Raw genomic sequence first — 17,136 nt, forward strand, 5'->3', positions numbered from 1 at the left:
TATGAAAAGTGAGTTTTCTTACTTCTGAATTCTGGTCTTTCACCATAGCAAATCTTTGTACAACTGACAATAGATTTACTTGGAAGACTTTCTAAATCTCTATCTGCATTATAATACCAAGAGCTCATCCCTGGTGATGTCATCGATGAGGGTAAATTAGTCATTTGGACTTGCTTTGTTTCTGTCAAATTCCTTTTCTTGTTCCACAAAAAAGCTATCGTTACAGTTACAACTATTGACATGAATATAGATATCATGTTAAAGGCTGACCTTGCAGTATATGAATATATCATATCTGTATGGTGATCAATCGGGTATACATAAAATCTTGTAATAATAGCAATAATCGTAAGGAAAACAACACAAGAACCAACAATTATCAAACTTAACCATAGCCAGTTGTTAACCCCCAAAATTGACGAAATTGGTGCGTCAAGAGGACTGGGTTTGAACCATATGGTTTGGTAAACCTTTTGGTCTTCTGTTGTGGGCCAGCTTTCTTGTGTTACGTACGCTCGTATATTTAATTGTATCCGCGATATATCATGACTAGCTCCCGTAACTGGTAGTATAAGGTCTAAGATCGCAAGATCCACTGAATTCTTGAAGGCGGGGATAAGGATAATTTGTGGTGTCTTGTTGGCCGGGTTGTTAGCCATGTGTAGAAGCTCACGGATAATGGAGATAAATGGAGTAATACCGCTTCCACCACTAAACATCACAATCTTGTCGTACCTGCGTTATGCAAGTTTAATTAGTAACAAGTGTTTTTGACTATTCATAGTTTATACTTGTTAGTTTAGTTATTTAGCTTACTTTTGAAAATGGGTCGATGCAGGTCCGTAAGGTCCTTCAATCGAGACTTGTAGATGATCTGGTAATGAAGGTGAGGAAAGCTTTTCGTACAGTTTTTGTGACCATTTTCCTTCACTTTTGATAACCACACTTAGTTTTTCGGGATCCAAATTGGTGTTCGAGGTTATTGAAAATGGATGCCATTGTAGTTTTGATATGCTAGGTATGTTTATAAATATAGAGCTCGTTGGATTATACTGTACCCCTGCAAACCCAAATTCTATCAGCAAAACATAGAGTTATGGTTTCATTCGTGTTATCTTTTATGCATAATGAATCATCAATATGGTACAGAATAATAAAGTAATATGGAAACGGGTCAAGTGGGTCGAAAGTCATCCAAAATGTATCTTTTTCACGTTTTGCACATTACCTGAGGTTTTGGAGAAATTTAGTTCAACAGCTTGGCATGGTAAAACGCGTGCTGAAACCAACCGAACCTTTTGCTGGGATTGCAGAAAACGTAATAACCGATCTATCAGAAAAAGGTAGAATCCGGGTAACGTGATCCAATAATACGAAAATCCTACATGTAGTATAAAGAATACTACAAATAGAATATAAAGATGATGTGTGTAGTAGAAAAGTTCAAATTTTTTTCGTCTGATACACGGTACGCTCGTTACCCAAATAGCAATCCCTGTAAGCAGACTTAGTTCTCCTGTTATATTTGATATCCCAATTGTTTTCCATTGTAGCATCTGCATTAATTATCGGTTATCTTAATTCATTTTAATAATGATCTTAACAATAGTCATTCGGACAGTGTTTTACCTGTGTAAGCTGGTGTGTTTTGAAATGTCCCGTTCTTATTGATTAAAAACGTTCCATATTAATTGATTTCGTTGCGAGGTTTTGACCTCTATATGAGACGTTTTTCAAAGACTGCATTCATTTTTAAAACAAACCATAACCTTTATTTCATAAATAAAGGTTTAAAAAGCTTTACGTAGATTATCAAATAATGATAATCTAAAATATCCTGTTTACACACGACCATTACATAATGGTTTACAATACAAATATGTTACATCGAAATCAGTTTCTTGAATGCAGTTTTTACACAATATCATACAAACATGGACTCCAAATCTTGTCCTTATTTTAGTATGCAACAGCGGAAGCTCTTAATATTCACCTGAGAATAAACATGCTTTAAACGTCAACAAAAATGTTGGTGAGTTATAGGTTTAACCTATATATATCAAATCGTAACAATAGACCACAAGATTTCATATTTCAATACACATCCCATACATAGAGATAAAAATCATTCATATGGTGAACACCTGGTAACCGACATTAACAAGATGCATATATATAAGAATATCCCCATCATTCCGGGACACCCTTCGGATATGATATAAATTTCGAAGTACTAAAGCATCCGGTACTTTGGATGGGGTTTGTTAGGCCCAATAGATCTATCTTTAGGATTCGCGTCAATTGGGGTGTCTGTTCCCTAATTCTTAGATTACCAGACTTAATAAAAAGGGGCATATTCGATTTCGATAATTCAACCATAGAATGTAGTTTCACGTACTTGTGTCTATTTTGTAAATCATTTATAAAACCTGCATGTATTCTCATCCCAAAAATATTAGATTTTAAAAGTGGGACTATAACTCACTTTCACATATTTTTACTTCGTCGGGAAGTAAGACTTGGCCACTGGTTGATTCACGAACCTATAACAATATATACATATATATCAAAGTATGTTCAAAATATATTTACAACACTTTTAATATATTTTGATGTTTTAAGTTTATTAAGTCAGCTGTCCTCGTTAGTAACCTATAACTAGTTGTCCACAGTTAGATATACAGAAATAAATCGATAAATATTATCTTGAATCAATCCACGACCCAGTGTATACGTATCTCAGTATTGATCACAACTCAAACTATACATATTTTGGAATCAACCTCAACCCTGTATAGCTAACTCCAACATTCACATATAGAGTGTCTATGGTTGTTCCGAAATATATATAGATGTGTCGACATGATAGGTCGAAACATTGTATACGTGTATATGGTATCTCAAGATTACATAATATACAATACAAGTTGATTAAGTTATAGTTGGAATATATTTGTTACCAATTTTCACGTAGCTAAAATGAGAAAAATTATCCAATCTTGTTTTACCCATAACTTCTTCATTTTAAATCCGTTTTGAGTGAATCAAATTGCTATGGTTTCATATTGAACTCTATTTTATGAATCTAAACAGAAAAAGTATAGGTTTATAGTCGGAAAAATAAGTTACAAGTCGTTTTTGTAAAGGTAGTCATTTCAGTCGAAAGAACGACGTCTAGATGACCATTTTAGAAAACGTACTTCCACTTTGAGTTTAACCATAATTTTTGGATATAGTTTCATGTTCATAATAAAAATCATTTTCTCAGAATAACAAATTTTAAATCAAAGTTTATCATAGTTTTTAATTAACTAACCCAAAACAGCCCGCGGTGTTACTACGACGGCGTAAATCCGGTTTTACGGTGTTTTTCGTGTTTCCAGGTTTTAAATCATTAAGTTAGCATATCATATAGATATATAACATGTGTTTAGTTTATTTTAAAAGTCAAGTTAGAAGGATTAACTTTTGTTTGCGAACAAGTTTAGAATTAACTAAACTATGTTCTAGTGATTACAAGTTTAAACCTTCGAATAAGATAGCTTTATATGTATGAATCGAATGATGTTATGAACATCATTACTACCTTAAGTTCCTTGGATAAACCTACTAGAAAAGAGAAAAATGGATCTAGCTTCAATGGATCCTTGGATGGCTCGAAGTTCTTGAAGCAGAATCATGACATGAAAACAAGTTCAAGTAAGATCATCACTTAAAATAAGATTGTTATAGTTATAGAAATTGAACCAAAGTTTGAATATGATTATTACCTTGTATTAGAATGATAACCTACTGTAAGAAACAAAGATTTCTTGAGGTTGTATGATCACCTTACAAGATTGGAAGTGAGCTAGCAAACTTGAAAGTATTCTTGATTTTATGAAACTAGAACTTTTGAAATTTATGAAGAACACTTAGAACTTGAAGATAGAACTTGAGAGAGATCAATTAGATGAAGAAAATTGAAGAATGAAAGTGTTTGTAGGTGTTTTTGGTCGTTGGTGTATGGATTAGATATAAAGGATATGTTATTTTGTTTTCATGTAAATAAGTCATGAATGATTACTCATATTTTTGTAATTTTATGAGATATTTCATGCTAGTTTCCAAATGATGGTTCCCACATATGTTAGGTGACTCACATGGGCTGCTAAGAGCTGATCATTGGAGTGTATATACCAATAGTACATACATCTAAAAGCTGTGTATTGTACGAGTACGAATACGGGTGCATACGAGTAGAATTGTTGATGAAACTGAACGAGGATGTAATTGTAAGCATTTTTGTTAAGTAGAAGTATTTTGATAAGTGTATTGAAGTCTTCCAAAAGTGTATAAATACATATTAAAACACTACATGTATATACATTTTAACTGAGTCGTTAAGTCATCGTTAGTCGTTACTTGTAAGTGTTGTTTTGAAACCTTTAGGTTAACGATCTTGTTAAATGTTGTTAACCCAATGTTTATAATATCAAATGAGATTTTAAATTATTATATTATCATGATATTATCATGTATGAATATCTCTTAATATGATATATATACATTAAATGTCTTTACAACGATAATCGTTACATATATGTCTCGTTTAAAAATCATTAAGTTAGTAGTCTTGTTTTTACATATGTAGTTCATTGTTAATATACTTAATGATATGTTTACTTATCATAGTATCATGTTAACTATATATATATCCATATATATGTCATCATATAGTTTTTACAAGTTTTAACGTTCGTGAATCACCGGTCAACTTGGGTGGTCAATTGTCTATATGAAACATATTTCAATTAATTAAATCTTAACAAGTTTGATTGCTTAACATGTTGGAAACATTTAATCATGTAAATATCAATCTCAATTAATATATATAAACATGGAAAAGTTCGGGTCACTACAGTACCTACCCGTTAAATAAATTTCGTCCCGAAATTTTAAGCTGTTGAAGGTGTTGATGAATCTTCTGGAAATAGATGCGGGTATTTCTTCTTCATCTGATCTTCACGCTCCCAGGTGAACTCGGGTCCTCTACGAGCATTCCATCGAACCTTAATAATTGGTATCTTGTTTTGCTTAAGTCTTTTAACCTCACGATCCATTATTTCGACGGGTTCTTCGATGAATTGAAGTTTTTCGTTGATTTGGATTTCATCTAACGGAATAGTGAGATCTTCTTTAGCAAAACATTTCTTCAAATTCGAGACGTGGAAAGTGTTATGTACAGCCGCGAGTTGTTGAGGTAACTCAAGTCGGTAAGCTACTGGTCCGACACGATCAATAATCTTGAATGGTCCAATATACCTTGGATTTAATTTCCCTCGTTTACCAAATCGAACAACGCCTTTCCAATGTGCAACTTTAAGCATGACCATCTCTCCAATTTCAAATTCTATATCTTTTCTTTTAATGTCAGCGTAGCTCTTTTGTCGACTTTGGGCGGTTTTCAACCGTTGTTGAATTTGGATGATCTTCTCGGTAGTTTCTTGTATAATCTCCGGACTCGTAATATGTCTATCCCCCACTTTACTCCAACAAATCGGAGACCTGCACTTTCTACCATAAAGTTCTTCAAACGGATCCATCTCAATGCTTGAATGGTAGCTGTTGTTGTAGGAAAATTCTGCTAATGGTAGATGTCGATCCCAACTGTTTCCGAAATCAATAACACATGCTCGTAGCATGTCTTCAAGCGTTTGTATCGTCCTTTCGCTCTGCCCATCAGTTTGTGGGTGATAGGCAGTACTCATGTCTAGACGAGTTCCTAATGCTTGCTGTAATGTCTGCCAGAATCTTGAAATAAATCTGCCATCCCTATCAGAGATAATAGAGATTGGTATTCCATGTCTGGAGACGACTTCCTTCAAATACAGTCGTGCTAACTTCTCCATCTTGTCATCTTCTCTTATTGGCAAGAAGTGTGCTGATTTGGTGAGACGGTCAACTATTACCCAAATAGTATCAAAACCACTTGCAGTCCTTGGCAATTTAGTGATGAAATCCATGGTAATGTTTTCCCATTTCCATTCCGGGATTTCGGGTTGTTGAAGTAGACCTGATGGTTTCTGATGCTCAGCTTTGACCTTAGAACACGTCAAACATTCTCCTACGTATTTAGCAACATCGGCTTTCATACCCGGCCACCAAAAATGTTTCTTGAGATCCTTGTATATCTTCCCCGTTCCAGGATGTATTGAGTATCTGGTTTTATGAGCTTCTCTAAGTACCATTTCTCTCATATCTCCAAATTTTGGTACCCAAATCCTTTCAGCCCTATACCGGGTTCCGTCGTCCCGAATATTAAGATGCTTCTCCGATCCTTTGGGTATTTCATCCTTTAAATTTCCCTCTTTTAAAACTCCCTGTTGCGCCTCCTTTATTTGAGTAATAAGGTTATTGTGAATCATTATATTCATAGATTTTACTCGAATGGGTTCTCTGTCCTTCCTGCTCAAGGTGTTGGCTACCACATTTGCCTTCCCCGGGTGGTAACGAATCTCAAAGTCGTAATCATTCAACAATTCAATCCACCTACGCTGCCTCATATTCAGTTGTTTCTGATTAAATATGTGTTGAAGACTTTTGTGGTCGGTATATATAATACTTTTGACCCCATATAAGTAGTGCCTCCAAGTCTTTAATGCAAAAACAACCGCGCCTAATTCCAAATCATGCGTCGTATAATTTTGTTCGTGAATCTTCAATTGTCTAGACGCATAAGCAATCACCTTCGTTCGTTGCATTAATACACAACCGAGACCTTGCTTTGATGCATCACAATAAATCACAAAATCATCATTCCCTTCAGGCAATGACAATATAGGTGCCGTAGTTAGCTTTTTCTTCAATAACTGAAACGCTTTCTCTTGTTCATCATTCCATTCAAATTTCTTCCCTTTATGCGTTAATGCAGTCAAGGGTTTTGCTATTCTGGAAAAGTCTTGGATGAACCTTCTGTAGTAACCAGCTAGTCCTAAAAACTGGCGTATGTGTTTCGGAGTTTTTGGGGTTTCCCACTTTTCAACAGTTTCTATCTTTGCCGGATCCACCTTAATACCTTCTTTGTTCACTATGTGACCGAGGAATTGAACTTCTTCCAACCAAAATGCACACTTTGAAAACTTAGCGTACAATTCTTCCTTTCTCAATACTTCTAACACCTTTCTCAAATGTTCACCGTGTTCTTGGTCATTCTTTGAGTAAATAAGTATGTCATCAATGAAAACAATTACAAACTTGTCAAGGTATGGTCCACACACTCGGTTCATAAGGTCCATGAACACAGCTGGTGCATTAGTTAAACCAAACGGCATGACCATAAACTCGTAATGACCATAACGTGTTCTGAAAGCAGTCTTTGGAATATCATCTTCTTTCACCCGCATTTGATGATACCCGGAACGTAAGTCAATCTTTGAATAAACAGACGAGCCTTGTAGTTGATCAAATAAGTCGTCGATTCTCGGTAGTGGGTAGCGGTTCTTGATGGTAAGTTTGTTCAACTCTCGGTAGTCGATACACAACCTGAATGTACCATCTTTCTTCTTAACAAACAAAACAGGAGCTCCCCACGGTGATGTGCTTGGTCGAATGAAACCACGCTCTAAAAGTTCTTGTAATTGGCTTTGCAGTTCTTTCATCTCGCTGGGTGCGAGTCTGTAAGGAGCACGAGCTATTGGTGCAGCTCCTGGTACAAGATCTATTTGAAATTCAACGGATCGATGTGGGGGTAATCCCGGTAATTCTTTCGGAAATACATCGGGAAATTCTTTTGCAATGGGAACATCATTGATGCTCTTTTCTTCAGTTTGTACTTTCTCGACGTGTGCTAGAACAGCATAGCAACCTTTTCTTATTAGTTTTTGTGCCTTCAAATTACTAATAAGATGTAGCTTCGTGTTGCCCTTTTCTCCGTACACCATTAAGGATTTTCCTTTTTCTCGTATAATGCAAATTGCATTTTTGTAACAAACGATCTCTGCTTTCACTTCTTTCAACCAGTCCATACCGATTATCACATCAAAACTCCCTAACTCTACTGGTATTAAATCAATCTTAAATGTTTCGCTAACCAGTTTAATTTCTCGATTCCGACATATATTATCTGCTGAAATTAATTTACCATTTGCTAATTCGAGTAAAAATTTACTATCCAAAGGCGTCAATGGGCAACTTAATTTAGCACAAAAATCTCTACTCATATAGCTTCTATCCGCACCCGAATCAAATAAAACGTAAGCAGATTTATTGTCAATAAGAAACGTACCCGTAACAAGCTCCGGGTCTTCCTGTGCCTCTACCGCATTTATATTGAAAACTCTTCCGCGGCCTTGTCCATTCGTGTTCTCCTGGTTCGGGCAATTTCTAATAATGTGGCCCGGTTTTCCACATTTATAACAAACTACATTGGCATAGCTTGCTCCGACACTACTTGCTCCGCCATTACTCGTTCCGACACCATTTGTTCCTTTCGTTCTATTAACCCCTGGTCCGTAGACCTCACACTTCGCCGCGCTATGACCATTTCTTTTACACTTGTTGCAAAATTTGGTGCAGAACCCCGAGTGATACTGTTCACACCTTTGGCATAGCTGCTTCTGATTGTTGTTGTTGTTGCGGTTATTATTGTTGTTGGGATGATTGTTGTAGTTGCTGTTGTTGTTGTTGTTGTTGTTGTTGTTGGGCCGTTTGTTGTAGTTGCGATTGATGTTGCGATTGTTGGGATAATTGTTGCGATTATTGTTGTAATTGCTGTTGTTGTTATATTGGTGATTCTTATCACCGTTTTCCTCCCACTTTCTTTTGACTTGCTTCACATTGGCCTCTTCAGCAGTCTGTTCTTTAATTCTTTCTTCAATTTGGTTCACGAGTTTGTGAGCCATTCTACATGCCTGTTGTATGGAGGCGGGCTCGTGTGAACTTATATCTTCTTGGATTCTTTCCGGTAATCCTTTCACAAACGCGTCGATCTTCTCTTCCTCATCTTCGAATGCTCCCGGACACAATAGGCACAATTCTGTGAATCGTCTTTCGTACGTGGTAATATCAAATCCTTGGGTTCGTAACCCTCTAAGTTCTGTCTTAAGCTTATTGACCTCGGTTCTGGGACGGTACTTCTCGTTCATCAAGTGCTTGAATGCTGACCACGGTAGTGCGTACGCATCGTCTTGTCCCACTTGCTCTAGATAGGTATTCCACCATGTTAACGCAGAACCTGTGAAGGTATGCGTAGCGTACTTTACTTTGTCCTCTTCAGTACACTTACTTATGGCAAACACCGATTCGACCTTCTCGGTCCACCGTTTCAATCCGATCGGTCCTTCGGTTCCATCAAATTCCAAAGGTTTGCAGGCAGTGAATTCTTTGTAGGTGCATCCTACACGATTTCCTGTACTGCTAGATCCAAGGTTATTGTTGGTATGTAGCGCAGCCTGTACTGCGGCTATGTTTGAAGCTAGAAAAGTACGGAATTCCTCTTCATTCATATTCACGGTGTGTCGAGTAGTCGGTGCCATTTCCTTCAAAATAGTTAAATGGAACAAGTTAATCATACAGAATATTAAGAGTAGTTAATAGTATTTCGTAGCATAATATGAACTCATTTATAAAAGCTTTTTCTTCATATTAGCGTTTTATAAGTTTAAATTCGGGTAGTACCTACCCGTTAAGTTCATACTTAATAGCTAATATACAATTCAACTACTACAATTCTATATGAAAAACTGATTATAATAATATTTCGCGTTCAAACTTTTATACAATATTTTACAAACTTACAATACCGCTTATTTTACATAAAGCATGAAATATAGCACACAATAACTTTGATACAAGATAGTTGTGAAGATAATTCTAGCTAGTACACAAGTCGTTCAGCAAAGGCAATAAAGACACGTAATTCATACGTCCAGAAACAAGTCATGCATTCTGGTTTTACTAGGATTACTTCCCATCCTTGGTCTTGTGCAACATAACCGTTATGGCCGTTGATAAGACAGCGTGTTGTAACGTCGTCAAAGGGACGAGGGTTACGTAATGTCCAACAGTCCCGTAATAATCTAAAAACCTCATTTCTTACCCCAATTACCGACTCCGTCACTTGTGGAAATGTTTTGTTTAATAGTTGTAGCCCGATGTTCTTGTTCTCACTTTGGTGAGAAGCGAACATTACTAATCCGTAAGCATAACATGCTTCTTTATGTTGCATGTTAGCCGCTTTTTCTAAATCACGAAGTCCAATATTCGGATATATTGAGTCAAAATAATTTCTTAACCCGTTGCGTAAAATAGCATTTGGGTTCCCCGCAATATATGCGTCAAAGTAAACACATCGTAACTTATGGGTTTCCCAATGTGATATCCCCCATCTTTCAAACGAAAGTCTCTTATAAACCAAGACATTCTTGGAACGTTCTTCGAATGTCTTACAAACTGATCTCGCCTTAAATAGTTGTGCCGAAGAATTCTGGCCGACTCTAGACAAGATTTCATCAATCATGTCTCCGGGTAGGTCTCTTAAAATATTGGGTTGTCTATCCATTTTGTGTTTTTATACTGTAAAATAGACAAGAGTTAGATTCATAAAAAAAAATACTTATTAATACAAGCAATTTTTACATATATCATAAAGCATAACCACACTATATTACATATATTACACCACACGAATATAATTATCTTATTCCGACTCGCTCATTTCTTCTTGTTCGGTTTTGGTTCGTTTTGCCAAGTTTCTAGGGATATATGATGTTCCCCTAATACGAGCCGTCGTTATCCACATTGGTTTAGAAAAACCTGGTGGTTTAGAGGTTCCCGGGTCATTGTTACAACTTAAGGACTTCGGGGGTTGACGATACATATAAAGTTCATCGGGGTTGGAATTAGATTTCTCCATTTTTATGCCCTTTCCCTTATTATTTTCTTTTTCCTTTTTAAATTCAGTTGGGGTAATTTCTATAACATCATCGGAATTCTCGTCGGAATCCGATTCATCGGAGAATTGGTAATCCTCCCAATATTTTGCTTCCTTGGCGGAAACACCATTGACCATAATTAACCTTGGTCGGTTGGTTGAGGATTTTCTTTTACTTAACCGTTTAATTATTTCCCCCACCGGTTCTATTTCTTCATCCGGTTCCGATTCTTCTTCCGGTTCCGATTCTTCTTCCGGTTCCGACTCTTCTTCCGATTCCTCTTCGGGAACTTGTGAATCAGTCCACGAATCATTCCAATTTACATTTGACTCTTCATTATTATTAGGTGAGTCAATGGGACTTGTTCTAGAGGTAGACATCTATCACATAATATCAAACGCGTTAAGAGATTAATATATCACATAATATTCACATGTTAAAAATATATAGTTTCCAACAAAATTTGTTAAGCAATCATTTTTCAAGTAAACACGGTCGAAGTCCAGACTCACTAATGCATCCTAACAAACTCGATAAGACACACTAATGCAAAATTCTGGTTCTCTAAGACCAACGTTCTGATACCAACTGAAATGTCCCGTTCTTATTGATTAAAAACGTTCCATATTAATTGATTTCGTTACGAGGTTTTGACCTCTATATGAGACGTTTTTCAAAGACTGCATTCATTTTTAAAACAAACCATAACCTTTATTTCATAAATAAAGGTTTAAAAAGCTTTACGTAGATTATCAAATAATGATAATCTAAAATATCCTGTTTACACACGACCATTACATAATGGTTTACAATACAAATATGTTACATCGAAATCAGTTTCTTGAATGCAGTTTTTACACAATATCATACAAACATGGACTCCAAATCTTGTCCTTATTTTAGTATGCAACAGCGGAAGCTCTTAATATTCACCTGAGAATAAACATTCTTTAAACGTCAACAAAAATGTTGGTGAGTTATAGGTTTAACCTATATATATCAAATCGTAACAATAGACCACAAGATTTCATATTTCAATACACATCCCATACATAGAGATAAAAATCATTCATATGGTGAACACCTGGTAACCGACATTAACAAGATGCATATATATAAGAATATCCCCATCATTCCGGGACACCCTTCGGATATGATATAAATTTCGAAGTACTAAAGCATCCGGTACTTTGGATGGGGTTTGTTAGGCCCAATAGATCTATCTTTAGGATTCGCGTCAATTAGGGTGTCTGTTCCCTAATTCTTAGATTACCAGACTTAATAAAAAGGGGCATATTCGATTTCGATAATTCAACCATAGAATGTAGTTTCACGTACTTGTGTCTATTTTGTAAATCATTTATAAAACCTGCATGTATTCTCATCCCAAAAATATTAGATTTTAAAAGTGGGACTATAACTCACTTTCACAGATTTTTACTTCGTCGGGAAGTAAGACTTGGCCACTGGTTGATTCACGAACCTATAACAATATATACATATATATCAAAGTATGTTCAAAATATATTTACAACACTTTTAATATATTTTGATGTTTTAAGTTTATTAAGTCAGCTGTCCTCGTTAGTAACCTATAACTAGTTGTCCACAGTTAGATATACAGAAATAAATCGATAAATATTATCTTGAATCAATCCACGACCCAGTGTATACGTATCTCAGTATTGATCACAACTCAAACTATACATATTTTGGAATCAACCTCAACCCTGTATAGCTAACTCCAACATTCACATATAGAGTGTCTATGGTTGTTCCGAAATATATATAGATGTGTCAACATGATAGGTCGAAACATTGTATACGTGTCTATGGTATCTCAAGATTACATAATATACAATACAAGTTGATTAAGTTATGGTTGGAATATATTTGTTACCAATTTTCACGTAGCTAAAATGAGAAAAATTATCCAATCTTGTTTTACCCATAACTTCTTCATATTAAATCCGTTTTGAGTGAATCAAATTGCTATGGTTTCATATTGAACTCTATTTTATGAATCTAAACAGAAAAAGTATAGGTTTATAGTCGGAAAAATAAGTTACAAGTCGTTTTTGTAAAGGTAGTCATTTCAGTCGAAAGAACGACGTCTAGATGACCATTTTAGAAAACATACTTCCACTTTGAGTTTAACCATAATTTTTGGATATAGTTTCATGTTCATAATAAAAATCATTTTCTCAGAATAACAACTTTTAAATCAAAGTTTATCATAGTTTTTAATTAACTAACCCAAAACAGCCCGCGGTGTTACTACGACGGCGTAAATCCGGTTTTACGGTGTTTTTCGTGTTTCCAGGTTTTAAATCATTAAGTTAGCATATCATATAGATATAGAACATGTGTTTAGTTTATTTTAAAAGTCAAGTTAGAAGGATTAACTTTTGTTTGCGAACAAGTTTAGAATTAACTAAACTATGTTCTAGTGATTACAAGTTTAAACCTTCGAATAAGATAGCTTTATATGTATGAATCGAATGATGTTATGAACATCATTACTACCTTAAGTTCCTTGGATAAACCTACTGGAAAATAGAAAAATGGATCTAGCTTCAATGGATCCTTGGATGGCTCGAAGTTCTTGAAGCAGAATCATGACACGAAAACAAGTTCAAGTAAGATCATCACTTAAAATAAGATTGTTATGGTTATAGAAATTGAACCAAAGTTAGAATATGATTATTACCTTGTATTAGAATGATAACCTACTGTAAGAAACAAAGATTTCTTGAGGTTGGATGATCACCTTACAAGATTGGAAGTGAGCTAGCAAACTTGAAAGTATTCTTGATTTTATGAAACTAGAACTTTTGGAATTTATGAAGAACACTTAGAACTTGAAGATAGAACTTGAGAGAGATCAATTAGATGAAGAAAATTGAAGAATGAAAGTGTTTTTAGGTGTTTTTGGTCGTTGGTGTATGGATTAGATATAAAGGATATGTTATTTTGTTTTCATGTAAATAAGTCATGAATGATTACTCATATTTTTGTAATTTTATGAGATATTTCATGCTAGTTGCCAAATGATGGTTCCCACATGTGTTAGGTGACTCACATGGGCTGCTAAGAGCTGATCATTGGAGTGTATATACCAATAGTACATACATCTAAAAGCTGTGTATTGTACGAGTACGAATACGGGTGCATACGAGTAGAATTGTTGATGAAACTGAACGAGGATGTAATTGTAAGCATTTTTGTTAAGTAGAAGTATTTTGATAAGTGTATTGAAGTCTTCCAAAAGTGTATAAATACATATTAAAACACTACATGTATATACATTTTAACTGAGTCGTTAAGTCATCGTTAGTCGTTACTTGTAAGTGTTGTTTTGAAACCTTTAGGTTAACGATCTTGTTAAATGTTGTTAACCCAATGTTTATAATATCAAATGAGATTTTAAATTATTATATTATCATGATATTATCATGTATGAATATCTCTTAATATGATATATATACATTAAATGTCTTTACAACGATAATCGTTACATATATGTCTCGTTTAAAAATCATTAAGTTAGTAGTCTTGTTTTTACATATGTAGTTCATTGTTAATATACTTAATGATATGTTTACTTATCATAGTATCATGTTAACTATATATATATCCATATATATGTCATCATATAGTTTTTACAAGTTTTAACGTTCGTGAATCACCGGTCAACTTGGGTGGTCAATTGTCTATATGAAACATATTTCAATTAATTAAATCTTAACAAGTTTGATTGCTTAACATGTTGGAAACATTTAATCATGTAAATATCAATCTCAATTAATATATATAAACATGGAAAAGTTCGGGTCACTACATGTTTTACCCCAGAAAACTGTGTAACATAAACCGTGAGCAGTGAATAAAACCATAGTAGAATGTGCTAGCCATATGTGGTACTTAATGCTAGATTCTGATGTAAGACGAATTAACCGAAGAACAGATGATCCTCGGGTTACTGGAAAAAAGAAGAAAGCGAGACATATGTTTCCAACAAGTCCGAGCATTAACGCCATACTATCTAATTTCACTTCCCACCTGAATAAATAAATAAATAAGTTACCTTCTAAAAAGCAGAGTTCACCACTCTGTATATAGATCTTGCATACACTAAAAGGTAAAAGGTTTTTTTCCAATTCGGACTACCCGGGAGGGCCAGTAATCTGATCCCATACTATGATGTACGTAGACCAGCAGGATTACTCCTTGGCTCTTTCCAACCCTTCCCAGGCCACCACAAAATTTTCGTCCTAGACAAGATTTGAACCGAAAGACTGAGACCTCTTGCAAGAAACTCAGGTGACTAAAAGGAAAGGTTAGTATAGGTCAAAAATATATAGTTTTTGGTATGTGACGGGTTGATTAACTCGTAAATGTTGAATACTCTATAGTCAAGGTTGCAAAATCACTACTCGGGGAGTACTCGGCAACCCAAGAAGTACTCAGATGTTGACCAAGTTTGACTTTGATTGATTTTGAACTGAGTTTTGAGCGTTTTTCCGAGTAATCCCGAGTTTTGACCTAATTCTGACTGATTTTTCGAGTAATTCCGAGTTTTGACCTTGTTTGACGAAATTTGACCGATTACTCCCTGAGTTGCAAAAACCGAGAATTCCGCAAGTAATTCCAAGTTCTGCAACACTGCTGTAACAACCCAACCAATAACCGACCCAAAACAGTCCCAAAAAAAAATTAAAAACTGCTGTACAGGGGACTGTGCGGCGCGCTCCCCTTGTAGTGCGTGGCGCGCACAACTCCATCCAGGTTCTGTCCGGACTGATTTTTACACGTAAAAAGATCTCGCACTTCCAGACATAATTAGACCAAACGCTTTTCACAACATGTTTATATATGTAAAACTAACACGAATCAAACATAAAAATGAGTTTTACAACGCGGGGCCCACAATGCCCAAAATACATGTTTCATACAAATCATGAGTTTCGACCACAAAAAGTTTAAATGCCAAACGACCCTACGAGCATGGTGTTTAAGGTTAAACTACCCAAGTCTCGGTCAAACTCCAAAAGATAATACTTCCAAAAAGCGTCCCCTAACAACAAACGAGATCTCTACTCCAAAACAATGCCCTTACCCTTGTCCACACCTGTGCCTATAAAAAGGTAAACAACGAGAGGGTAAGCTAACGCTTAGTGAATGCAATAATTATACATATACATATATAATCTACTTACTTGCATCACTTACTCAATACCGTACACAAGCTAGCAATTCAACAACCATGAAAAAATTATGCATACACCATTAACCGCAATTCACAATGAGCTAGCAATACCAATAGCATATAGTTCATAATTAAATATGCTAATACACAATTCATACAACCATGGTTAACCAATCATAAAAGGAATGGTACTCAAATTTCCCATCGGTGTTCGTAACAACCGTTAGTGTACAACACATATATCACTAACCCTTGGACAACACATATCCGTTTATAAAATCGTTAGTGTGCAACACATATAACACTAAATTGGACAATGCATATCCAAGCATAAATCGTTAGTGTACAACACATATACCACTAATTTGGACAACATATATCCATTCATAAAACCGTTAGTGTACAACGCATATATCACTAACTCGGACAACACATATCCATTTCTACAAGTAAACACATCATATACGTACATGTATACTTATTCCATTCACCTTAACGATTTGGTGACGGTTAAATACTTCCGTAAGCTTCAAAGCAAAGTACCTAATGCAATAAGTACTTAATTAACACACAAACTAGTTGGATTAAATGCCAACAATTCACTCATGTGCATTTAATGACTTAAATGCATTAAATGCCCCATTTTCACCAAAACCGCCCCTTAAGGGTCAAGACCATCATCAATCACTTAGAAGCTAGTGATTAAGGTCCAACCACACTTACTAAGATATAATTAGGGTATTTCATACCCATAATTCCTAACTAGGTCAATAATCAAACCTTTCACTAATTTAAAGTTGATACATCCATTTCGGGTCATCCATTATCCCAACTAACACCCATTTACCAATTAACTAAGTGTGTTAGCAATTTACTAACCAATTAGGGTTCATAAACATCGTTTAATACTTTGAAACCTTAGGTTAGTTACCATTTAACCTTCATGACTCCATTTTACCCAAGAACACCCAAAATCACTAAATATGGGTTTTATGTTCATCATTTACTCAAACC

The 17,136-nt window shown here is 35.2% G+C and overlaps 1 protein-coding gene across 1 annotated transcript in view; it reads right to left on the minus strand.

Annotated features, from left to right (window-relative positions):
* Nucleotides 1–17,136, minus strand: part of LOC139869116 (ferric reduction oxidase 2-like) — a 49,658-nt gene that overhangs the window by 757 nt on the left and 31,765 nt on the right. Inside the window, exons 4-8 of the mRNA XM_071857441.1 lie at nucleotides 14,764–14,975; nucleotides 1,482–1,556; nucleotides 1,229–1,381; nucleotides 817–1,060; nucleotides 23–735 (exon numbers count right to left, since the gene is read on the minus strand). Coding sequence (XP_071713542.1) covers nucleotides 23–735; nucleotides 817–1,060; nucleotides 1,229–1,381; nucleotides 1,482–1,556; nucleotides 14,764–14,975 — 1,397 coding nt within the window. The remainder of the gene's footprint in view (nucleotides 1–22; nucleotides 736–816; nucleotides 1,061–1,228; nucleotides 1,382–1,481; nucleotides 1,557–14,763; nucleotides 14,976–17,136) is intronic.

Source organism: Rutidosis leptorrhynchoides, chromosome 9 (genome assembly GCF_046630445.1).
Source record: "Rutidosis leptorrhynchoides isolate AG116_Rl617_1_P2 chromosome 9, CSIRO_AGI_Rlap_v1, whole genome shotgun sequence".
Taxonomy (NCBI): Eukaryota; Viridiplantae; Streptophyta; class Magnoliopsida; order Asterales; family Asteraceae; genus Rutidosis; species Rutidosis leptorrhynchoides.